This window comes from Myxocyprinus asiaticus, chromosome 24, assembly GCF_019703515.2.
Source record: "Myxocyprinus asiaticus isolate MX2 ecotype Aquarium Trade chromosome 24, UBuf_Myxa_2, whole genome shotgun sequence".
Classification (NCBI taxonomy): domain Eukaryota; kingdom Metazoa; phylum Chordata; class Actinopteri; order Cypriniformes; family Catostomidae; genus Myxocyprinus; species Myxocyprinus asiaticus.
Genome location: NC_059367.1, coordinates 33,959,021 through 33,985,611, shown reverse-complemented (window position 1 = coordinate 33,985,611; position 26,591 = coordinate 33,959,021). Strand labels below are relative to the sequence as shown.

General features: G+C 37.9%; 1 protein-coding gene across 2 annotated transcripts in view; it reads left to right on the top strand.

The window, feature by feature from the left end:
- LOC127414638 (disintegrin and metalloproteinase domain-containing protein 9-like) overlaps positions 1–26,591 on the top strand; it is a 67,627-nt gene that overhangs the window by 19,418 nt on the left and 21,618 nt on the right. For both annotated transcript variants that reach the window (XM_051652824.1, XM_051652823.1), the window contains exons 4-13: positions 7,424–7,502; positions 15,401–15,477; positions 15,824–16,046; positions 16,499–16,564; positions 18,217–18,288; positions 18,402–18,571; positions 18,916–18,997; positions 19,121–19,254; positions 19,682–19,853; positions 21,503–21,595. In XM_051652824.1, coding sequence (XP_051508784.1) covers positions 7,424–7,502; positions 15,401–15,477; positions 15,824–16,046; positions 16,499–16,564; positions 18,217–18,288; positions 18,402–18,571; positions 18,916–18,997; positions 19,121–19,254; positions 19,682–19,853; positions 21,503–21,595 — 1,168 coding nt within the window. The remainder of the gene's footprint in view (positions 1–7,423; positions 7,503–15,400; positions 15,478–15,823; positions 16,047–16,498; positions 16,565–18,216; positions 18,289–18,401; positions 18,572–18,915; positions 18,998–19,120; positions 19,255–19,681; positions 19,854–21,502; positions 21,596–26,591) is intronic.

Sequence of the window (26,591 nt, the reverse complement as noted above, 5' to 3'; positions counted from 1 at the left end):
CCACCAAAGGTTTAAGAATTCGATCGACATAATGAGATATGGGTTCCAGTAGACTTTCATTGGAACTATAGGCAAGACATACATGACAGGAGTTACTGGAAAATCCTTAATAACATACTTCAATTCCACTGAGCTAATTAAACCTTTATTACATGCATCATGCAAAAAGGCATGAAAAGCAAAGTTGGATTCAAATTTTGTGTAACAGATATCATTTGAAAGTTGTGATTTAATCTCAGAGATAGTCATTTTTATCCATTAGAACCAAACCCCCGCCCTTTATCGGCAGGTGGACATTATTACATCGTGTTTACTTATGAATGAAATTCTCTCAAGGCTTATGCTGTTAATTATACAGGGATCTTCAAACTAGGTACATTACAAAAATATTAATTTGACTAATTATATTTTATTAGTTTTTTTTTTTTTTATCATTTTGGCTTTTTAAAAATAGAAAAACAATGTATTCAATCAATAAATATATTACATTTTGTCATTTGTCACTGGATCCAACCACTGTGACCTTGATGTTTGGACTCTGAAGGACTTTGTTGTAGTGCGGGTCTTTCCAGACCAGGAATGCTGGGATCTACGTCTACATAAAGCACAAAAGTTCTTTGAGAAAGTTTGCCTTCCAGAGCTTGTAGCCAAATATTACTCAAAGAACACACCACAGTTGCTATAAGCTCACTTGCACAGCCATGTAGTCTGGATCTTGCACTGTATATAAAAGATGTTTATTAAAGGTGCAGTATGTAAGATTCAGAAATCCTTGTTATTAATGACACCTGTGACCGTTAAGTGAACTGCAGCTTGTAGCTTGTGATCGCGCACTGTCCATAGGAAACAAAATCAAGAGACTGAACACGATTCACTGGCTTCATGGTGACAGATGAGGTAGCATAATTAAAATTACACAGTTATGATTGTTTACTACAAACTTTGAGACTGTATATTATATTTGACTCTACATTGCTGGAACAGTGCTAAAACAAAGTGTGGATATAGGTCTGACTATGCGAGACTGTAGTTTGAAGTAATCACTTTTCTTTGCATGATACATTGACTGCATTTATCCGATAGCCTATGTCGGTGTTAGCTAGCTAGCCAGCTTTATCAATAGCTGTTAGCTAAATTTGGTGAATGATGACAGTAGCTGTTTATAAAATAGACTGTACATTATAAATATGTTGAAACAATTCAGTATTGATGTGATTCACAACTGTAATTTTGATATATCGATGCGCTATTGTTTTATAATAATAGAATGTATGTATTTTCTGTATAACCAAGAAACGTTACACTAATGAATGAGTCTTTTTGCATTATCTTGAACATTGTCTAGCATTCATTTCATGTGTTATTGTAGTTTACCTTGCTGAATAATTACAGATTAACATTATGTCAGTTACTGTGAATCAGCATACCTGACATTTATTATAAAGAGAAGATTGTTGAAATTATTTGAAAGTTACGAAGCAAGGTAGCTTGCAATTCATCAGCGTTAGCAGGCAAGGTCAAGTTAGCTAAAATTACACAGATCAATCCATATGGCATTATATTTTACATGCTTTGCAGTTATGTAAGCTTACCTGTCCAATAAGAAGAACGCCAATTCAGAGTCGGTTTTGATCCCCAAAACCGAACGAATGTCCCTCCAGGAATCAAATACCCTGCTGATGTTCACTCTAGTTTTCGCTCGACCACGATCACATTCCCGCTTAGCCAGACGGGAATGTTTTTTTTTTTTTTTTTTGGCTTACTCTGAGTTTGTGTAGGAGTCGGTGTTGTTCTGGGAGTCGGCCGTTTGCTGGATTCCATCTCTAAGATAACGTTACCTAGTGTTGCAGTTTGTTGTCACTGTTGAATAGCGCTGTCTGAGGCAAGGCTCTCGGGAGCGCACATAAACGTCACATCCTTTGGATTTTCCCGGCGAAAGCAACCCGCTCCCTTCGCATGAAAATCAGTCTACAGGCTTTAATGGGCAACCTAGGAAGTCCGGGAAGGGCTCATTTTTTAAGTTGCGTTACAAACCTTTCACACATTGGCAAAAAAGGTGAATATTACATGAAAAAAGTTACATATTGCACCTTTAAGTTTATTCTTAACAGCCCTATTGTTACTTCTTGCAGTATTGTTCATATTTGTAATATTTTTTGTTGCATGTTTAAGATGTTTAATATGCTTAGACAATTTTAAAATTTGATACTTGAAAAATTCAGGTTTGCTTCACTCCAACAAACTTTTGCAGTTATATTGTTCATATACAGTTATGCTCAAAGGTTTGCATACCCTTGGAGAATTGGTAATATATGTACCATTTTTAAAGAAATCATTAGTGAGCAGGCAAAACACATTTCTTTTATTTCTTATGGGATTCATATTCAACTGTAGGTTATAACAGAATGGCACAATAAAACAAAACATGGCAACAAAGAAAAAAATGAAATGACCCCTGTTCAAAAGTCTGCATTCCCTTAGTTCTTAATAATGTGTATTTCCCCCTTTAGCATCAATGACAGCGTGCAGTCTTTTGTAATAGTTGTCTATGAGGCCCCAAATTCTTGCAGGCAGTATAGCTGCCCATTCGTCTTGGCAAAATGCCTCCAGGTCATGCAAAGTCTTTGTCTTTCGTCTTGCATGAACCACACGTTTGAGATTTCCCCAGAGTGGCTTGATGATATTAAGGTCGGTAGACTGTGATGGCCACTCCAGAACCTTCACCTTTTTCTGCTGTAACCACTGGAGGGTCAACTTGGCCTTGTGCTTAGGGTCATTGTCATGCTGGAAAGTCCAAGAGCGTCCCATGCGCAGCTTTCGTGCAGGAAGAATGCAAATCGTCTGCCAGTATTTTCTGATAACATGCTGCATACATATTACCATCAATTTTCACAAGATTCCCAGCGCCTTTAGTGCTCGAACACCCCCAAAACATCAGTGAGCCACCACCATGCTTCACAGTGGGTATGGTATTCTTTTCACTATAGGCCTTGTTGTCCCCTCTCCAAACATAGCACTTATGGTTGTGACCATAAAGCTCTATTTTGGTGCCAGGTGTCAAGGTGTTGTTGGGCATATTGTAACCGGGCTTTTTTGTGGCATTGGCACAGTAAAGGCTTCTTTCTTGCAACTCGACCATGCAGCTCATTTTTGTTCAAGTATCGTCGTATTGTGCTCCTTGAAACAACCACACCGTCTTTTTCCAGAGCAGCCTGTATTTCTCCTGAGGTTACCTGTGGGTTTTTCTTTGTATCCTGAACAATTCTTCTAGCAGTTGTGGCTGAAATCTTTCTTGGTCTACCTGACCTTGGCTTGGTATCAAGAGATCCCCGAATTTTCCACTTCTTAATAAGTGATTGAACAGTAATGACTGGCATTTTCAAGGCTTTGGATATCTTTTTATATCCTTTTCCATCTTTATAAAGTTCCATTACCTTGTTACGCAGGTCTTTTGACAGTTCTTTTCTGCTCCCCGTGGCTCAGTATCTAGCCTGATCGGTGCATCCACGTGAGAGCTAACAAACTCATTGACTATTAATACACAGACACTAATTGCAATTTAAAAAGCCACAGGTGTGGGAAATTAACCTTTAATTACCGTTTAAACCTGTGTGTGTCACCTTGTGTGTCTGTAACAAGGCCAAACATTCAAGGGTATGTAAACTTTTGATCAGGGCCATTTGGGTGATTTCTGTTATCATTATGATTTAAAAAGGAGCCAAACAACTATGTGATAATAAATGGCTTCATATGATCACTATCCTTAAATAAAAGAGAGTTTTTTTGCATGATCAGTTATATTTCCACAATTTCTGCCAGGGTATGCAAACTTTTGAGCACAACTGTATGTGGTTGATATGTTGCTATAAGTTGTAACCTTTTTTGTTGCACTCTCTGAAGATGTTTACTCAGATATGTTTACATTTATTGCTGGAAAAATTCAGTTCAATTTCAACCACCCAAAAACTGTTGTTTTTGTACTTGCAAATGTCATTTTTATTAAACCAGTTTGTACAAGATAATATTGTGTCATCTGTTTTCAATAGAAGTATTTAAGTATACAAACATGTAATCAAAAAACTAATATAAATGTCTACAACAGTAATATAAATATTTACAACAGTAAAATGAAACTAAAAACTAAAATTAACATGAAAAATTTTCATTTTCATTTGGTTTTACAACCACACTGGGACACATACAGCAAACATTCACTATCTTGTCAAGAAGTGTCATCTCCTCCCCCTCACATGGCAGTAACAAACTAAATGGTATTCTCTTATGTAATATTGTGTACTTGTTGCGCATACTACCAATCACCCTTTCAACATGAATCATCAGGTGTGCTATCACTCATGTATATTCCACATCCTTAGCATCGAGTTGACATCTTCCATTAATGAACGCAGGAACTTTGACCTCTACACACATCATTCCCCCACTATCCTTGATATCGAAGCCTCGATCAGCTAACACTGTCACCTGGTAACAGTTTGTTTAGGAGGCCACAGTTCACAGTTATGTGCCTGTCAGAGGCACGCCCACCCCATCCCTTGGAAATAAATGATATTACACCCTGTGGTGTAATACCAATGAGGTATTTCATTGTGTGTGTACTTTTGTAGTGAGAAAAGGCCTGAGCATGTGCTATTAGATTTGATGGCCTTTCTGTACGTATTTCAAAGCAGTCGACAATAATAGCAACACGTTTCCCAAAAAAAAAAAACGCCTTCCAAAAATTGATGCAGCATTGTGGCTTGTAAGCAATGCTTCTCTGGCCAGTACACCAAGGGGTTAAGCCGTGCATACAACACATCTATGGTGTCAGTAAAGGCAGTAGAAAGAGTTTTACGTGAAACATTAAAGAGATGGGCAAGGTGCTGTACTGGAAGATCAAGCCTCAGACGTATGAGTGTCAACAAAAGCATTTGAAAGGATGACAACTTTTTTGTAATGGTCAGGAAAGCCTTAACATTGTTGAACAATGACAATAAAATGGCAAAACATGGAATTCCTGTGTAGTACCTGACCTTATTTGTGTTACCTTTTTAAAAAGTCTTCATCCATCTTTCTCTTGTTCAGGTCACACCTTAGCTCCCTGTTCTCCCGCAACAGACGGTTGATTTTTGCACTGTTGCACTGACAGAATTGACATTCTGTTCTTTGTCTCTTAGCTGTTGGTTCATGTGCCACTTCATCTTCTGCCTGGTTTCCACATTTCTCATCCTCTGCTGCTTCCACATCTGCCCGTTCTCCACATTCATCATCTTCTACAGCTCCCACCTCTGCCTGGTCACCACCTCCCGCATCTGCTGCCACTTCTGCCTCAGTCTCTGTCTGGTCATCTTCCTTTTCTTGTGCTGCTCCCACCTGGTTTATTTCTTCCTCATCTTCTGCAGTAGTTTCTCCCTGCATTTGGAATTCACTGTTGTCACCTGCTACTGGCACGCTCATTTGTTGTCGTTATAATCGACGAGAATACCGGTCTGACTCTGTAGCACGCACTTCAGAGTGTCCCAGGTGCAGTGTTGGAGCCCAGTCAGGATGTGACTCATCCATTTCATATGTTGGTTTACCTTCAAGAAGACATCAATAAATAAATACAAAATAAAACTACTGCAGTGAAACAACTTATATTTAACCAACACAAAAGATTCATATTAAGATGCATATTAAAGACATAACACACCTTATTTCCATAAATAAAATGTAGCTAGATAGATAAAAACTACAGTTTGGTCAGAGTAACAAAACTACTTGGTTGGGTTTAGAGAATGAAAAAATAGACTCAGGCTGACAACTACTGTTGCTTGGTCCAGACAAATTGTGGCACAGTGTTGAGTAAATGTATTTAATACATTGTCACTCACCTGAATAAAAATGTCTGGAACACACTTTTAACGATCTTGGGATGCTGGAAAACTTGATGTCTGTACGTCTTACGGTTGATATCCAAGACAACCATCATTGTCTTGATTCTGCCTCCATGCGGGAAAGCTAAAGAAACACAATCCGTTGTCTAATTTCTTACCTTGTCGGTCGTGTGAATGGACATTACAACCAACAACACAAGTTCTTCACATGACTTTAAAAGTAGTCGAAATGTATCTGTATGCTTTTAATTAACGCAGGGCCTGATTCGTGTCTGCCGGTTTAACACTGGTACCACGATGGCATCAAAATATGGCGACACTACCCATCAGCCACCGCGGCGCACTGTTGCGTGACGTCATGTTGCCAAGCTCTATTACACCCTTCTGCCAAAACATATTAAACCGGTACTCACCATAACAGCTTCAACTCAAGTTCAGCAGTACAGTCTTGCATTCACCCTCCTCCTCCCCATGTCTAGATCTGCTTCGCGTATGATGGGTTAACTGATTTTTTTCAGTAGCAGCAGCATGTCTCTTTCGTCTAACAGCCGCAGCAACTGTCTGATGTCAAGCAGCAGCGGGCGTAAGCAGATCTAGTCCGCTCCACCAAATCTACTTCTATGTCATTTACATCAGTAAAATCTTTTATAAAATACTCTACTTAAGATGTTTTGTAAGGTCACTTATTTATTCAATTTCTATTGAATTGGTTGAAACGGTTCACAAATTGATCTAAATGATTCATTACTGAATTGGTCTGAATCTAAATGTTTTAAAAAAATCTTTATCCAGTAATCACAAACAACTGAAATAAGTCATAGAAATTCATTGGTCAGGAAACGTGGGAGACCTGCTTTCTCCTATCAGCTGTCATTTTGTCTGTCTGTGTCATCTTTTCTTTCTCTCAGTATCAACTGCTCAGCACTTCCTTTCAGCTCTCTTTCCTGCTTTTGCCCATGACTAAATGTCATGGGGTTGTGACCCCATCACTCCCTTATGCCCTCTCTCATGTTCTCTCTCTCAAATGCCTCTGTAGTCCCCTTTTTTAAATATTTGACAGCAAATTTGGGGTATTCAGGATTCCTGACAAGCAGTAGTTTTGTGCTGTTTGTGTGAGTATACTCTTAAACACTTAATGGTGAAGTGTGTAATTTGTGCACTACTAGAATCACTAAACAGAATTGCAAAAATAATCAGTGTTTTCAAACAGATTCCAGAAACCCTTCCACCTCAGACAGTCCAAAAAGATAGTCCCGCCCAAACTCACACTACTGGTTAAACCAGTGTTGCCATGTCGGGCTGGATGGGCTGTTCAAGCAAACAAAGGGATGTTTAATAGTGCCACAGAGCCAAATTGTTACACTTATAGGGGAAATCAACCTAAAAATGACTTATGTGACTCTGTATATTAAGCTGGGATACAAAAAAGTATTTTACATTGAAATGACATGCATCAGCTTTCAACAACATAAAGCCTTACATACTTGTGTGTGTGTGTGTGTGTGTGTGTGTGTGTGTGTGTGTGTGTGTGTGCTTGTGATTTTTCTCAGATTGCTTCTTCCAGAGGATTTCACTGTGTACTCTTATGCCAAAGACGGCTCACTAGTCACGGAGAGACCAAACATGACAGTAAGTCAACAAGCACAGTAACTGTTGGTTGTGCATAAGAACCATCAATCAACCTTTGAGCATGTGATGCATTGTTTTACACAATAGTGAGTCCTGTGTAAATACATTTATGCCAACTCTATGCTGCATTAAAAAGTACACTGTTGTTTTACGCAGTGCAATAACATCAATAGTTATAGGTATAGGAAACGTAATAAATACAGATGTGTAGATTAATTCTAATGCTGCCTTGCGGGACAAAAAATATATTTTTTAACTAATTAACCGCACCGTTTTCTGTAATTAAACATAGTTATTCATGGTACATGGTACATTAATACATAAAACTTAAACCATCAAAATATTTATTTTATATAGAGCTGTCAGAATTTACGTGTTAACGCATGCGCTTAATTTAAATAGTTTAACGTGTTAATTTTTCTTAATTGTGATTAACGCATTTACAGTTATTACAGCATAAACCAGCATAAACACTTGTTGGAAGGGTGGAACATTTGTAATGTGTCCGCCCAGAGTCATTACACTGAAGCACACACCACAAACACACACACACAACAGAGCCCTTCTACCAAGCTGATCCTACAAGCTTAGCATAATGCGGCGGTCCCATAGACATTCGATTGCGGAAGGCTACTGTTGTAACATGCTAGTTGACTATAACGCTCTCTTCTATGAAAGAGCCGCAGAGGTTGTTATCTCACTAAATAAAAGAATCTCTGCACACATACACAACAGCGCTTCTGTGATAAAATTATGGAGAAAGGACCTCTTTACGCTATTTGATGTACAAAACAAGCCCAGATGGGACTTGAGAAATCAAGTAAGGCACATTTTAATTACCACAGAAGCACGTAAAGTCTTAACTATCATCAAAACGCAGAATGAGAGGCTTTTGTTTGCAAGCACTCTTCATGTCAAGTTCAAAGTGGCTCTGACGCCCTGCGAATCATGAACGCAGTTTCACTATTGCTGTAGGAACTTCCCACTTTGGGAAACGTTTAATGTTAGTGCATTTCTATCTCTATACTGTGGAAGGCTTTGTTTAAAAAATGTAAATAAAGCATTTTATTGTAAAATGTTGTTTTGTTTTCTTTCCTAAAATGGAAATAAATGCATTTTGACAGGAAAAGAAATATTTGTAGTGTCAAATTTCAGCAGCTTCGAAATCTACGATTTAATCTTGATTAACTACAAAAATTATGCGATTAATTGCGATAAAAAAAATTAATCGACTGACAGCACTAACTTTATATATGTCTCAAATAACTTTCAAGAAATTGGTTAGTCATCATTTATTTTAATTTAATTTAGAGTTAGCGTTAATTAGACATTTTACAAGCATAAATCTTTGATACAGGTATATGTGAACATGCCAAAAGATTTATAAGTTGGGCAAATGGATCAAATCGGCAGAATAAATGTATATTAAGCTTTATTGGTAAGATAAACTTAACTGTACATTGCCAATGCATTATAAGACACTGTACATAAAGATATAAAACAAATTGAATGCTGAAGTTTAATTTGATAAATTTTAAAATCTCTGAACTATTATTTTCTCTGGCTGCCGTTCAGTCTCTATCACACACACACTGGGTCTGTCTCATGCGGTTTTGTTTTTTAACACTGGTTCAGATGACAGTGAGTGAGCTTTACAGGCAATGCGAAGAGACACGGCAGCTTGCCCGTATCTCTCCCACACCTGACTCATTGCTTGCGGGTGAAATCTCCATTCTCTGTACAGTAAATCCGCTCCCGTGTTTATTATGCCCAGGATATGCATAGCACGTAATGAATAAGCGTGCATTGCTCCACACAATCAATTTCTGTGCAAGGATGTGCAGTCGATCCAAGCAGGTACCTCCTGGAAATGTATATATGCCAATTTTAGCCACAGTAAGTGTGGAAAAGAATTAGTGAAGTTTAAGCAAGTTTAAAAATGGATACTGCATTAATTGCATTCATTTTTTTAGCAGAAATTAACACGTTAAATTTCCCATCCCTACAATAAACTATTAATTTAGATAAACTCATAAATCACATGCATCCCAATGCTTATTATCATTAGTGTTTGTTGCTTTCAATATTTCAACTCATCATATTTTATTTGATGTCTACACAGAATCATCCTCCGCTTGTGCTGAAAGCTTGAGGATCTGTTTATTATATTTGGCTTGATGCAGAGCTAAGACACACAGGTTATGACTGTAGTCATGACATAAATACTGTTTGGACAGAAAACATTGAGCAACTTAATATTAATGATATTGACCAAAAAAGAACCACCAAGGGTCTGTACTGTAATTCTGCTATATGCACTGAAATATATGTGTTACTATATGTGTGTAACTAAAGGTACTGCTACTCTCACCTGTCAATGTATACGTTATTTCCACTTCAGTGCTCATAGCCCCGAGTTTGAGCAGATTTTCTGTGCACAGAATGGTACAAGTGAAGAGAGAACCACTGAATTATATCATCAGTGTTGTCTGCTGTTGTAATTGTTGCTGCGATGTCCACAGGGTTCCAGCCAAACACTCCCAACAGAACATGATGCCAAGGGCAGTGGAGCAGTTCTGGGAAGAGCTGCATTACTCACACTAACTGGAATACAGTTTTATACTACTGTATCGACTGACAGAGGCAGAACTAACAATAAAAAAGAATATAGAAGAAAGATAAATGGATTGAGTGAAGAGTGGTGGAAGCAGTGAATAGAGTAGCACAAGTTCTTTCATCTGTTGAGAGAGATCACTGGCCCTGACCTGAATGACATCATGTTTGCTAAATGCCGTTGAGATTTCTCATACTTTCATTTCACTGTCTCGTTCTTTTATTTCACCTACTGTGGTTTGAGTAAGAGTGTGTTAGACGCATCCTGCTGACTATCCCTATTCGCAGAGCTGTCATTGGGAGAACAACTGGGCACGTTGTCACGGGCTCTGTGATGAGGGGGGCCCGCTAAGGTCCTCTTTGGCATAGTCTATTTATTTGGCCCAGGGGAATATTTTGTAATAATCTTATAATCAACCATGGAAAACCCATATCAGTAGACCACTATTATGAATATTGGGGGGGGACATGTCCCCCTCAATGTCTATGTTGGTTATTGCTCTGCTACAATCTAATTTCTCTCCCCACATCCTAACTTGCATCTTTCTCCTGGTGTATTTTACATTTTTTTTGAGGAGGAACATTAAAACTTTATTTTCTTCTCCTTCAGTTTTAATCTCTCTTAGTAGAGATGCACCAATATGAAGAATCTTGACCGATACGATACTGATTTTAACAAAAACTATAGGCCAATACTGATATTTTGCAACTTACCTTATTTTGTCATCGGATCACTGTTTTACCTAGGAATGCTTAAAAAATTTACAAAGAGGTACAAAAGCTTTCTCACTGTTCTAACAATAAATTATTTCCATTGAACTTTGGATCTGTTGAACACTCGACAGGCCAAAATTTTAAAGAGAACCACAGTGAAAGATAAATATAAGATAAAAAGATACAAAAAATGATTAAATATGATCACATGATTATTGATATGAAAAAAGGTTATTTTGCAATAGGCCATATATTGCAATTTCAATCTTAATTAAATGAACAATGCAGCATTAACGGATATCACACAGATGTCTCAGAAGTCAAAGTATGTTGGTTTCAAAGCTTTTTAGATGGTTTCCCTCATCATGTAGCCTATAGGTTAAGTGCCGTTTTCACAACTGTTACGTCTGTTTATGGTTTGTTTTCTGCATTAACATGAGAACGAGAAAGAATACAAATGAAATATTACATGTTCTTATGAGTGCCAATCCTTCAAACTATTTCTGGATTGTGGATTTGAATTCACAGAGTTTTTGCAAAGTATGTTACGAATTAATTATAAATAAATCATCAGTTTTTCATATCTGCATTTTCATGCTTATTACCAATAGGCTGATTGTTTTAATTTGGTAAATAATTGGCAGATAAATATCGGCAGCCGATACATCGGTGCATCCCTAGTTTAATCTCTATTAGCATTCTTTACTGTGAGAATGTTTCTTAATTGGACAACGCAATAGACCATATACCTTATTTTTTATCTGTCAGAATGTGTAATTGTGGATGTGTACTGACATTTGTACTTAGAAAATGTTGTAATGTTTTGAATCACAATACACTAAATATAAAAAATAAAGAATACTTATACTTGTGCAGTACAAGATTCCTCCAAAAATGCCTACATTAAGATTAAATAAATACACTCCAGCTTCTTTCTTCGCATCCCACTCGTGTTTCTTTCAGAAGTGATCACCTTTGGAAGCATTCAGGCATGAAATACCTCGAACACAACCGCAAATTCGCAGTTATTCCTTCTCCTTCAAAATTTACAAATTCAAGCCAGCAGGCCTGTATCCAAGGTACTTTGGGGTAGGGAACAGGGTTTTGGGAGGGAACAGGCTGAAAATGCACCTCTTCATCACCTCTACAGCATCTCTACCTGATTACAGATTACAAGGTCTTATTTTTATTTTTTTAAAACAAACAAACAAAAAACAAATACACCGATCAGCCACAACATTAAAACCACCTGCCTAATATTGTGAAGGTCCCCCTCGTGCCACCAAAACAGCACCAACCCACATCTCAGAATAACATTCTGATATGATATTCTTCTCACCACAATTGTACAGAGCGGTTATCTGAGTTACCGTAGACTTTGTCAGTTCGAACCAGTCTGGCCATTCTCTGTTGACCTCTCTCATCAACAAGGCGTTTCCATCCACAGAACTGCCGCTCGCTGGATGTTTTTTGTTTTGGGCACCATTCTCTATATACACTAGAGACTGTTGTGTGTGAAAATCCCAGGAGATCAACAGTTACAGAAATACTCAAACCAGCCCGTCTGGCACCAACAATCTTGCCACAGTCCAAATCACTGAGATCACATTTTCCCCCATTCTGATGGTTGATATGAACATTAACTGAAGCTCCTGACCCGTATCTGCATGATTTTATGCACCGCATTGCTGCCACATGATTGGCTGATTAGATAATCACATGGATGATTGTTGGTACCAGACGGGCTGGTTTGAGTATTTCTGTAACTGCTGATCTCTGGAGTAATTGTTCAGCGCTAAAAGCAACGTTAGCAGACAGACTTATGCAGACACCTGCAGGACAAATTCGCAGGGCGAATACACTTACACTTTAATAATAATAATAATAATAATAATAATAATGAAATGCATTAAACAGTCTAAATGGAAGAATAGATTAGTAAGCAAATAAAGTTGTTGGTAACAACAAATTGGTGGCATGATTGATGCAGACAACTGTATAAATTAACATTATAGAGAGAAGAAAAAAGTCATTAAATTGCTGCTGTGCATGAAAATCGTCCTTACATATTTGCTCATCATCCTACATTTACTCATTTGGCATACACTTTTATCCTTGTCTCCTCTTCCTCTCCGACACCCAAAGGCTCTCTCGTCATCACTACAAGTTGTGTAGCACCACACCTGCAGCATTGCTGTCACTGTTATCATTTTTGGGAGAAAAGAGCAGACCTTCCGTGGAACAGGCACATGTAAAGAGTTTTCACTCTTTCTTTCTCTGTTTCATTCGTCTGAAAACTGTTTGCAAGAATAATGTAGTCTATGAGAATGCTGCAAATTATTGAATCCAATCACAATAGAGATTTATTTGTTTATAGAATACTTGAGATTTTATGAAATGCCAAATGTTATTGAAATTGAAAGCAAATTGTGCACCCATTTTTCTGAAGTGGATATTTTTGTTGAGCATTATCTTAGTTTGTTACAAAAAAAAAAAAAAAAAAAAGCATCTTGCTGTCTCAAAAGTATTTGCATATGTTAACAAATTTTGCCCTATAAATACTGCCCCTACACTATTGCTATATTATCTGGTCTATAGATATGTTTCTTGTCCTTTTTCAGTGTAAGTCTATGGGACTTTAAGTCTGATTGTTTAGAAATTTAATTGCACATTTCTCCTGAACAAGCTGCACAGTTTGAGATATCATTCATGTCCCTTGCACAAACGCTGCAGGTTGAGTTATGTGCCAAAGTTTAATACTTTGGGTGACTTTTGGGGTGTGTGCAGATCCCTAACCCCAAGTATAAGCAAGAGCCACTAAAAAGTTAGTATTTTGAAACTTTTAACTAATTTCTTGATGTTTTGTGTCCACTGATAATGCCATTCATATTTAGTTGAGCAGCAGAGCTTAGGATCCACACTTCCGAACAATAGACAGCCCATGTGCATTAGGAGTTATCTAAGGTTTACACTGAGAACTCTGATATAAAGCTTTTCTGCTTCTCTAGTAATCCTGAAATAGTGTTTCATTAGTGCAGCTCAATGACTGATGTCAGAGACTAATTCATCCTGTCTACTGAGAGCTTCTTTTCCCTGTTTATTCACTTACACACACCAATATGATCACAATGCACTAATGAAACCACGACCAACTGTCCAGTGCTGATACACTTTGATATACACATGCATGCATACAAATAAGTGAAAGACAGATTTAGCGAACAGGCTGATTAAACTTGGGCCCTTTATGCCTGATTTGATTATCGGCATTAGTCAATAACTGTGCCTAACAGCTGATTAACAGTGGTCATTTCTCCTTTTGTCAGTAACAGAATTTATCAACAGCCTTGCCAATGGAGAGTGCAGATATTTTTAGTGAAATTCTAGCAAATATTGTGTATGATAAGTTCTAAACTTTTCAATTCTGCAATTTTGTGTACATCTTATTTGCTTTTATAAAATGTTATTATTTATATTGGCCATCGGTCAATTTGTTCTCAAGATCATTGTTTTCCTGTCAGTAGTTTTTCATCATTTTGGTCACTTTTGAACTTTTTAAAAATATACAAATTCCATGTATTGCATCAATACTTGTGTTGTCTGGGAATTACATATTTTTTATTGCATGCATATGTTTTAGTACATGTTTATTGTTTACATGCATAATTTGTACTATTTACAACTAATAACATAGTAGAACATGTGCTAAAACAGTACTGTCTCTTTAAGACTACTGGTGGTATTTCAGCCAGTGAGCACACATTAACGAAAAAGAACACACACGGTTTCTTTAGCGCATCCGTGATATGTTTGATTAGAATACATTTTTATGTTTTGTTGTTTTTGATCAACAAACTTTAAAGAACAGAAAGGGTATTAAAAAAGACATTATTCAATGACAAATGGATTGTGTGGATCTCATCTTTGGACACATTACACGGGACGGTCATACCAAACTAACCCTCAACATGCAGTGAAAAGATCTCTGTGCCAATCTTTGCATAGAATAAAATATCGGGATTTTCAAATGAAGAAAACGATTCATTTGGATAATAATGGATATCGATATTTTTACCCATCCCTGTTATTTTTTAAACCATACCTGTGATTTTGTTAGGTTCAATATAGCAAAATGTAATTATTTATCGCGTACCCCCGGTTGGGACCACTGCTCTAGATAATGCCATAATGGTGTTCACCATTGAAAATCCCATTTGATGTTTGTTGTGCTTTTAGAAAATTGTATTTATTATAAAAGAATAAACAAATAGATCATGAGTGCAGGATTAAACCACCATGAATTTGAGTGCGTAATGTCACTTTAAAACCCTCTAAACCCAGCTTGGCACTAAATTAACAGAGCCCCTCAATAGAGGATGATGTCTAACTGACAGTTATGGTTATGTGGTTATATAACCTGATTGGTTGTAGGTAAGGCACATAAAACTGTATAGTTCTTGAGCTGAACTTGCTGGAACTGTTTTTTGAATGGCAGAAATGTTGCTGTTTGTATGTCAAGACTTTGAAATCCTATTACGTTCCCTCCCCCCTCTCTCTCTCTCTTCCATCAGGGTCACTGTCATTACCGTGGTTACATAGAGGATGTTGAGGGTTCATCAGCAGCACTCAGTTTGTGCTCTGGATTAAGGTAATATCCACCTTCACTGAAGCTTTAAAATGATTGAGTGTTAAAATGTTACATTAGGGGCTAACTGTGAAACCATTACAGCATAATAAAGACAACATGAAATCTAAATTTACAATTCTTAATAAGTCTCTCTGTTGAAGCTGTAGTGTAGCAGTTACTGCCCTGACATGTTGAGCTATGGTGCTAATTCAGATGTTGTGCATTTGAATCTGACTTGCAACATGTCTTTACCTGCGGGGGTTAAATTGGGATTTTTGAGGAGGAGGAACCTTAAGTTAGTAGTAGTTTGTAGTGGTTGCTTAAGTTTCATATGTCTGTCTGTGTGTGTGTTTATGTTGTATCTTAGGGGAGTAATCAGCACTGAGAGCACCAGTTTCGGCATTGAACCATTGGAAGGGTCCACCGGCAATGAGCACTTGGTGTATCGTTTGGAGGATGTAGAGACAGAACCTCTCACCTGTGGGACGCCTCACTCTCATAACCATGATGACAAAGCATCGCCAAGGCAACCTAAAAATAGTCATGTCCATAACATTACATTTGACCAAGCTGGCAGCCATCTAACTAGGGTGAGTCACTCCAAATCACAATAACAGTGCTCATAATAACAGAAGCTTTTGAACCTAGCAAAATATCAGTGAATATTCTTCAAAAATAAAAACATATTTTTGCATGCATGCACGGGAGTATGTTGCATTAGTGTTTGGGCATGATGCTGAACATACATTTCTTTGGTGTGTAAAAGGATGGCATGACTGGATGTAATGACAGTGTTGCTAAATGAACATTATAAAGCTCTACAATCTGATTGGATGAGCCACGTTTAATGCTGATATACACACACCTGTGACAGCACAATTTTTTGTTTGCTTGGCAACTACAAACAGCCTACATTTATGCAAATTTAACTATATTACTTGGTGGAAGATATGTTTATTGTGATCATTTTTAATAATAGTGTATTTATTTATTGGATATTGGTGTCTTATATCATATTGTTGTTGTCTGTCTCTCCAAACAGCGAAAGAGGGCAGTGCTGCACCAGACTCACTATGTGGAACTGCTACTGGTGGTGGACAATGAAAGAGTAAGTCTACTTGAATCAAGACATCTTCAAAATCAAAAACATGTTTTCTTTTTCTGGACATTTATTAGCAGTGATTAATCATTTCTGATTGTCTGATGGCTGTGCTACACTTAGGAATGTTCAGCCAATAGCTCTTAAACTGAGAGCAGCTGGTGTGAGAGCACTATGCAGAAATGTCAAGAGATTTTTTGAACATTTGGAAATGTATGGGTTGAAAATGTGTGATCGTCTCTCCTGGTTAACTTTAGCATCCATCTGAGAACTATGTCCACTAGGGATGGGAATCTTAAGGAATTGAATGATTCTGGTTCCGATTCCAATTTCTCTCAACTATTCCATTAACAATTCTTTTAGTTCTTATAAGGAAGAATTATTTGAAAAAAGAATGCAAGCCTGTTGCAAAATGATGAGATCATTTCAGATTTCAGGACAGAAAAGGTATAACAAATCAGAAATAAATGTAATACAACTCGTGTTTACACAGACTTTTTAGAGGCTATAATGCAATCCAATAATTGATCCTAACTATACATTAAATAAAAAATCTAAAGTACAGACAATGTGAAAACTTATTTTATAAAATTCCACTGATTACAACAAAACTCATGTGTATCCTTAACTACACAATGTCATATGAAAACCTGTTCTGGAATCAGACTGCACTGGATGCACTGTGTGTTTTGTGCTGTAGATTCAAATGAACCAGCTCATTAGAGTCATTTGTTCATGAATCATACTACACTGGTAGCACTGTATGTTGTGCACTGTAGATTTGAAAGAATAAGTTCACAAGAGTCCTTCGTTTGGATTCAGACTACACTGCTCGTGCTGTGTTTCACACTATAGATTCAAAAGAACCGGCTCATTGGAGTCTTTTGTTCATGATTGGACTACACTGGATGTGCTGTGTGTTTTGTAATCACTGTAGATTCAAATGAACTGGCTAGTTAGAGTCATTAGTTCGGGAATCAGACTACACTGGAAGTGCTGTACTGTATTTTGTGTGCTGTTGATTAAAATAAAGCGGCTCATTAGAGTCATTTGTCTGGAAATCGGACAACATTGGATGCACTGTGAGTTTTGTGCTGTAGACTCAAATTAACAGTTGTGCGATGCAGATTCAAAAGAACAGGCTCACAATAGTCATTAGTTTGGGAATCAGCCTACACTGCTCGTGCTGTGTGTTTTGTGTGCTGTAGATTCAAAAGAACTGACTCATTAGAGCCATTTGTCCGGTAATTTACTACACTGGTAACACTGTATGTTATGCAGTGTAGATTAGAAAGAACAGGCTCACAATAGTCATTAGTTTGGGAATCAGTCTACACTGCTCATGCTGTGTGTTTCGCACTATAGATTCAAAAGAACTGGTTCACAAGAGTCATTCGAATCGGACTGCACTGGTCGTGTCATATATTTTGTACTGTAGATTCAAAAGAACTGGCTCATTAAACACTGTATATTCAGTGGAGATTGTGCTGCGGGAAACACTATCAGTGAGTATTTTAGAACAGTGCTCAGTTTGCATCTGTGAAAAATTGCACGTTTTGGAACCGTTAATAAGTCAGAAAAATCATACAGTTCTGTACTGAACTGTGTCTCAGGTCCCAACACTAGTGTCCACACACTAAAACCCTTCCTTTTTTCCACAGTTCAACTACAAAAACAGGAATCAGACAGCAGTACGTGAGGAGATGGTTCAGATCGCTAACTATGTTGACAGTGTAAGTTTGCCTGTACTTTTTAAGATGGATACAAAGAGATTTTTTTGTATTACTGAACAGTGACTATTAAGACGTGCAGTGATTCCCTCTCTCCTTTTCCTGCTCTCCTGTAGATGTATATTGCACTGAATATTCGTATAGTGTTGGTGGGGTTGGAGATCTGGTCCCTGCAGAACCCCATCAATACAGACGGCAGTGCAGGAGAGGTGCTGGGCCGCTTCACTCAGTGGAGAGAGAAAGAACTGGCCAACCGGCGACGCCATGACAGTGCTCAGCTCATCCTGTAAGTGCCTTTCTCTATTACAGTGTATATCAGGTTTAAAAATGCTTTAGAGTTTTTCAGGTGATGATCTTTACAGGAGTGCCAATTCATGTTGCAATTCATGTATAAAGTAACGCACTTATTGTTTTTGAAGTTAGCAGCCATTTGTGACTCGTTATAATGTGTTAGTGTTATCCAATTGAGTTTGTTTTTATTTAAAGGGGCCATTTATTTATTTCTTCAGAAGGCCAAGAACAATCATGTTTTTCACAATATGTTCCTTTAAATTGGTTATATTTATTGTACTTTTAACAATGATGTGCATCTATTGTGCTGCTTGTCTCATTCTCTCTCTCATTTTACAGAAAGAAGGGCTTTGGTGCAACAGCAGGCATGGCTTTCGTTGGTACGGCTTGTTCCAGAAGTCATGGAAGCGGAATTAATGCGGTATGATGCCTCTGATCTGCTCCTCATATGCTACAATGTCTGCTGTACAGGGATTTCACGTTCACCAGTATCTGAATCTCTTTATCTGTGTTTGTGCATGTGTATGTGTGTTCTTCCCCTCAGTTCACCAGTAATAATGTGTTGTCATTCTCCTCCATCGTGGCTCATGAGCTGGGTCACAATCTTGGGATGAATCATGATGATAATCGAAACTGTAAATGTGATGTCGGAAACTGCATCATGGGCTCAGGAGCATCGTGAGTGTTTGTGTGTTTGTATGTGATATTAGCAGGGATGAGCTATAATGGATAACTAGTCATCCAACAACTGACTAGTCGATAAGTAAGGTGTATTTAGATTTCTTGTTAAAAATAGTTCTGATATTTTAAGTGCTAGTTTTTAATTTGCATGTTGACAGCATGCTGTGCTTCAGCTTTTAGACCACCTCTGAAATATTGCATATTTGCATTCATTCCCTTAAAAGCACCGCAGCTACAGCCATCTAATACGAAGAAATGTTATATGTTACACAATTATGTATATTTTAATTGAATAGTAATGTTAAAAGAGATTACTGAAAAATAAAGAGTATTATAAATGTGACTAATGTGCTGTTAGAATTACATTTGTAATTATTCCGTGACCCTCCAAAACTCTTTCCTTCTCTTTTGCGCTCTCTCTTAGTGGTTCTCGTAACTTCAGCAGCTGTAGTGCCGATGACTTTGAGAAGATGATCTTAAACTCTGGTGGCCGTTGTCTGCTGAATATACCACGGCCAGATGAGGCATACAGTGCCCCATTCTGTGGGAACAAGCTGGTGGACATGGACGAGGAGTGTGACTGCGGATCAGAGGAAGTGAGTCGTTTTGTGGTAAAATTAGTTTTCCTGTGGAAAATTGTATTGCACTTAGGTTGCTCTTGCGTACCCCAGGAGACTTTTTTTCATCTAATTACAGTTGAAGTCAGAAGTTTACATACACTTAGTTTGAAGTCATTAAAACTAATTTTTAACCACTCCACAGATTTCATATTAGCAAACTATAGTTTTGGCAAGTCGTTTAGGACATCTACTTTGTGCATTACACGAGTAATTTTTCCAACAATTGTTTACAGACAGATTGTTTCACTTTTAATTGAATATAACACAATTCCAGTGGGTCAGAAGTGTATATACACTAAGTTAACTGTGCCTTTAAGCAGCTTGGAAAATGACAGAAAATTATGTCAAGCCTTTAGGCAATTAGCCAATTAGCTTCTGATAGGAGGTGTACTGAATTGGAGGTGTACCTGTGGATATATTTCAAGGACTACCTTCAAACTCAGTGCCTCTTTGCTTGACATCATAAGAAAATCAAAATTAATCAGCCAAGACCTCAGAAAAAAAAAATTGTGGACCTCCACAAGTCTGGTTCATCCTTGGGAGCAATTTCCAAAAGCCTGAAGGTACCACGTTCATCTGTACAAACAATAGTACATATAAACGCCATGGGACAATGCAGTCATCATACCGCTCAGGATGGAGACACATTCTGTCTCCTAGAGATGAACGTATTTTGGTGCGAAAAGTGCAAATCAATCCCAGAACAACAGCAAATGACCTTGTGAAGATGCTGGAGGAAACAGGTAGACAAGTATCTATATCCACAGTAAAACAAGTCCTATATCGACATAACCTGAAAGGCTGCTCAGCAAGGAAGAAGCCACTGCTCCAAAACTGCCATCAAAAAGCCAGACTAAAGTTTGCAAGTGCACATGGGGACAAAGATCTTACTTTCTGGAGAAATGTCCTCTGGTGTAATGAAACAAAAATTGAACTGTTTGGCCATAATGACCATCGTTATGTTTGGAGGAAAAAGAGTGAGGCTTTCAAGCCGAAGAACACCATCCCCACCGTGAAGCATGGGGGTGGCAGCATCATGTTGCGGGGGTGCTTTGCTGCAGGAGGGACTGGTGCACTTCACAAAATAGATGGCATCATGAGGAAGGAAAATTATGTGGATATATTGAAGCAACATCTCAAGACATCAGACAGGAAGTTAAAGCTTGGTCGCAGATGGGTCTTCCAAATAGACAGTGACCCCAAGCATACCTCCAAAGTTGTGGCAAAATGGCATAAGGACAACAAAGTCAAGGTATTGGAGTGGCCTAACTGACCTAAGACATGGAATGTTTTCTACGATTAAATGTCAGGAATTGTGAAAAACTAATTTTAAATGTATTTGGCTAAGATGCATGTAAACTTCTGACTTCAGCTGTATAAACTTTGTCTCTAATGCTTCTCCTAAAATTCTTTACAAATAGTAGAATTAATTCTGTTGAGCTCGGATACACTGATCTTTGATGAGAAATGTTTGAGTTTAAGCAAAGTTTGTGACAGTGTTGAGATCTCTTCTGAAGCTCTAGAGGAGACACATGTGAGATTACTAGGGTAAAGGTTAATGTTGAAGATATAGTGCTGATTCTGTTTGTTAGTATTTATGAAGGTTGCTTATGTGAATGTTTCAGGAGTGCGAGAAGGACCCGTGCTGTGAACCGAAGACGTGTAAGCTGAGGTCTGGTGCTCAGTGTGCGTACGGAGTCTGCTGCAAAAACTGCAGGGTAATTATAACTTTTATAACCCTTGCGCTCTGTTCCAAAACACAGTGAGCTGTCTACCAAGGCAACATTTTGAGGCATCATAGACTCACAAAGGCTGTTCCGAAAAGTTTGCAACTTAATTATGCTTCCTGCTAAGTTTCTTCATTTTTGCCAAGATTGTGGACCAGGTTGAAGGAAAAGTACATTTTTAATTATAACTGTATTTACTCAGTACTGAAAAATATTGACAGGGAAAAGTTACATCTAATTAAAGGGATAGTTCACCCAAAAATGAAAATTCAGTCATTGTTTACTCACCCCTGTGTTGTTATAACCCTATATGGCTTTCTTTCTTTTTCTGAACACAAAGGGAGAAATTGTGAAAATACGTTGTAATCAGTGATGTCATACAATGGCAGTTTATGGTGACCACATTTTCAAGCTTAAAAAAAAACAAAAGTATGATTTAGAAGTCAAATAAATTATTCCATGAAACTCATGATTGTTATAAAAGCATACGATAAGGTTTGGTGTGAAACAAATCGAAATCTAATGTATTATTTTGTGAAAATGTTCACTGACCGTTGATATCCTGTGCACGTTCATGATAGGGCATGAGAGCAACAGTTCAACAGCCTCCTCATGACATGGAGTGTTCAAGCGAAAACTCGTATGTTTATCTAAAAATAGGTCCTCCACAGCAAACAGAACTTACTAAACATGTCTGAAGAATTAGTTGAAGAATTGATGCATTTCTATGCCCAGCATTTTTTTAAACTCAGTTTTCGGAAATCAAACAGAAATATAGAGGAGGCTACAGGCGGCCACATTCACACATTGTTCAAACCTGATTGCAAATGACACACGATAAAAAAGTATATTTTCTATGTTAATCAGAGTTTTTGCCCTAACCAGCCGTGACGAGAGACGGTACATTCTGTTTTCTGTTTTCGGCATCTTGCGGGTAACTACGGCTGCAGTGAACTGGCACCAGTCCAAAACATTCTCATAACAGTATATTAAAGCCAGCATCTCATGAGCCGGTTAAAAACAACTTGATTTTGGCCAAGAATGTTACACCTTCCGAATGTTTTTGTGGAGGTCTCACTCTCTTCAGGTTTGTCACAAATACTCACCGGTTCAGAATGGAGAAGAGGTGACTGACATTCCCGCCTACTCCATCTCACTGTCTGATTGATTCTAAGGCTGGGCATAGAAATGCATCTATTCTTCGACTATAAACTCTTCAGACATGTTTAGTAACTTCTGTTCTCTGGTTTGTGTGCAGCTATGTTGTGTTTTCTGTTGTTAATATTGCTGGTGGTCCTGTTGAAGCAAAACAAAATTAGTTTTCACTTGAACGCCCCACCTCGTGAGCGGCAGCATAACTACTGTTGCTCTCGTGCAAAGAACTCTAAAGCTCGTGTGCAGACTCATGAACGCACACATGAAATCAAAGGTCTGTGAACATTTTCACTAAATAATACATTAGATTTCTCACCATCCTTATTGTATGCTTTCATAACAGTCATGAGTCTCATGGAATAATTTATAAGACTTCTGAATGATACTTTCTGCGTTCTTTTGAAGCTTGAAGTGGTAGTCACCATAAACTGCCATTGTATGACATCACTGAGCACAATATTTTTTCACAGTTTCTCCCTTTGTGTTAAGAAAAAGAAAGAAAGTCATATGGAGTTATAACAACAGTGGTGAGTAAACTCTGACTGAATTTTCATTTTTGGGTGAACTAATCTTAACAATGCAACATTTCACCAAATATTTGTGTTTTTTGAAGATCTGTCGAAATTAATGCATTCATGCTTGCGATTAATTAAAAAAAAGTACGCTTTTTTTTTTTTTTTTTAAGCATGTAACACATTTACCAAATTTGACCTTAGATTCTGATATTTTATTTAGTTCCATGCGAGTTCTAAACACTGGTTGGTACAGTATATTGCTGAACCTTTCCGTTGTGTCGGGACATTTCACTGACATACACACCACAAACACACAAACAGCGATTCCCTGTCAACGATCAAGTGATTAGGAATGGACCTCATACAAAACAAAGTGAGATTGGATGGGTGACTAAAATAAAGTACTTTGCATCCTTTGTAAGGCGAAATTTAATTACCTCAGAAGCATGTCAAATCTTTTTTCTGATTAACACTTTTATTGATTCAGACACATGAAACAGAAAAGCAAACAAATATACACAGAATCAGCTTTTAACCCCCATAATTCCCTTTCGCCCTACCAATCCCCAACACCACCCTGACCCTCAACAAATATCCTTGTGGTCCAACTTCAGAATACACACAAAACTTTTTTAAAAATACTGTGTGTGTGTGTGTGTGTGTGTGTGTGTGTGTCTATATATATATATATATATATATATATATATATATATATATATATATATATATATATATATATATATTAAAAAAATCACACATTTAAAACTATACATCTCTCTCCACTTCCCCTCCCCGAGAGCCTTCCAAAAATGCCAAATAGCTTCCCCATTTTTTTTTTATTAAATAACTCCCTGCCTTCTATATAACATTTCTTACAATGCCGCCACCCTGCCCATCTCTATGCACCACTCCTGAAATGAGGGCACTCCAGCCGACTTCCATCCCCTAAGGATGACCTGCCTGCCGATCATAACACTGGCTAGGGCCCAATTTTTATATATTTATCCCCTATATTAATGACTGCCCCATCGCCTAAATTACAGAGTCTGGGGCAATTTGAGTGTCCAATACGTCACACATAAAACTCTGAACCCTCAACCAAAAATCTTGGATCTTAACACATCACTAAAAAACATGGGTTATGTCCCCATCTTCTGACTGGCATCACCAGCAGGTGGGTGTGTCTTTAAGACCAAGCCTATACAATCTAGAGGGGGTCCAATAGAATCAATGTAAAATCTTAAATTGCATAAGGCGCACCCTTGCATCTCTAGATGTAGACTTGATTTTTTTAGAATCCTAGCCCACTGTCCCTCCTCCAATACCAAGTTTAAATCTTTCTCCCATAATCTCTTGAGAGAAGTTGAAGCTCCATCCCCCAGACTCTGAATTAGTAGGGAGTAATACACTGATGCCTCATGACCTTTTCCAAAAGCAGTAATCACCACTCCCAGAGTATCTGCCACTTTAGGGTACAAAGCAGGTGGCGCAGTTATAAATACCTAAAGAATTGAGACCTGGGGATCCCAAAATATTGAACCATGTTTTCAAAGGATCTCAACACTCCACTCTCATACAAGTCACCGAGCGTAATAACCTCCCTCACAATCCAATCTGTCCAGTAGAAAGGGGACTTATTAATACATAATTTTGGGTTCAGCCATATGCTCGAAGCAACGTTTAAATAAATGTCTGAATTAAACACTCTGGACACTTTTGTCCATACCGCATGCAAATGCGAGATAACGGGGTGTAACTTAACTTCTCTGGTTAGTTTGATAGAAAGGCTTTGCAATGGCGAAATAGGGGCAAGAACTTTCTGTTGAATACAAAACCAAGGAGGGGCTCTCTCAGGTGGAAGCAACCAATGAGCCAAATGTCTGTGACCAAATGCATAATAATAAAAATACAGTTCAATTTAATAACATTAACCTTCCCAATCATAGATAAATGTAATGAAGCCCACCTGCCCACATCGCTCAAAAACCTTTTTATTAAAGGGTCAAAATTAACTCTAACTAAATCAGACAAATTTGCTAGGAATAAAATGCCCAAATACTTAATGCCCTGTTTGGGCCACTGGAAAGCGCCCAGCTGAAAAGCCGTTACTGGGCAGTACGCTGTCAGAGTCAAAGCTTCGGATTTAGACCAGTTGACTCTGTATCCTAAGAACTTAGAAAAGGAATTAATAATTCTGTGGAGGCAAGGCATAGATCTAGTAGGGTCGGAGACGAATAATAAAATATCATCTGCATAAAGCAAAAGCTTATGCGCCACACCTCCCGCCACCACCCCTGGAAAATCATCCTCCTTTCTTATTGCGGCTGCTAATGGTTCCAGGGCAAGACAGAACAATAATGGGGAAACAGGGCAACCCTGCCGGGTGTCCCTATCCAGAGTAAAATAATCTGAAATTAATCCATTTGTTTGTACCACCGGTACTGGGTATCTATAAAGTAACTTAATCCAACCAATAAAAGTATTTTTTAAATCTTAAAAAGATAATCCCACTCAACCATATCAGATGCCTTTTCGGCGTCAAGTGAGATGGCAGCGACTGGAGTCTGATCGTTCACCACTGACCACATGATATTAATGAAACGCCTAATGTTATTAGAAGAGCTACAGCTTCGAATAAACCCCACCTGATCTGTATGTGTAAGAGATGTCATAACTTTATTTAATTGGTTAGCCAACATTTTTGACAATATTTTAACATCTAGCTGGATCAGGGAAATTGGACGGTAACTCTTACACTCGTTTGGATCTTTGACCCTTTTAAGAATCAGACTGATTCGGGCTTGCATCATGGTTGGCGGAAGCTTTACATTCTTCAATGATTCCGTATAAACTTCTAGCAAAAGTGGAGCCAGTTCTGTAGCATAAGATTTAAAAAATTCAGCGGCAAAGCCGTCTGGCCCCAGAGCCTTGCCTATAGGAAAGGCCTTAATTACTCGCCAAGCTCCTCCAAGGTTATCTCAGAATCAAGAGAAGTTTTTTGCTCAGCCGTAAGTTTAGGAAGTTTTAATGGTTCCACAAAGTTTATAATATCTTCATCAGTAGACAAAGACGTGGAACTATAAAGATCAAGATAGAATTCTTTAAAAGCATTAATAATATAAATGGCCGAGGTAAATATTTCACCACCAGCAGATTTCACTGAGGAAATAGTAGAAAAAGACTCTCTCTGCTTTATATATCTAGCCAAACGTTTTCCTGCTTTGTCCCCCAACTCAAAGTATGTCTTGCCCTGAATAACCAAAACTCCACCTTCCATGACAAAATACTATTATATCTATATTTCAATCGGGTAAATT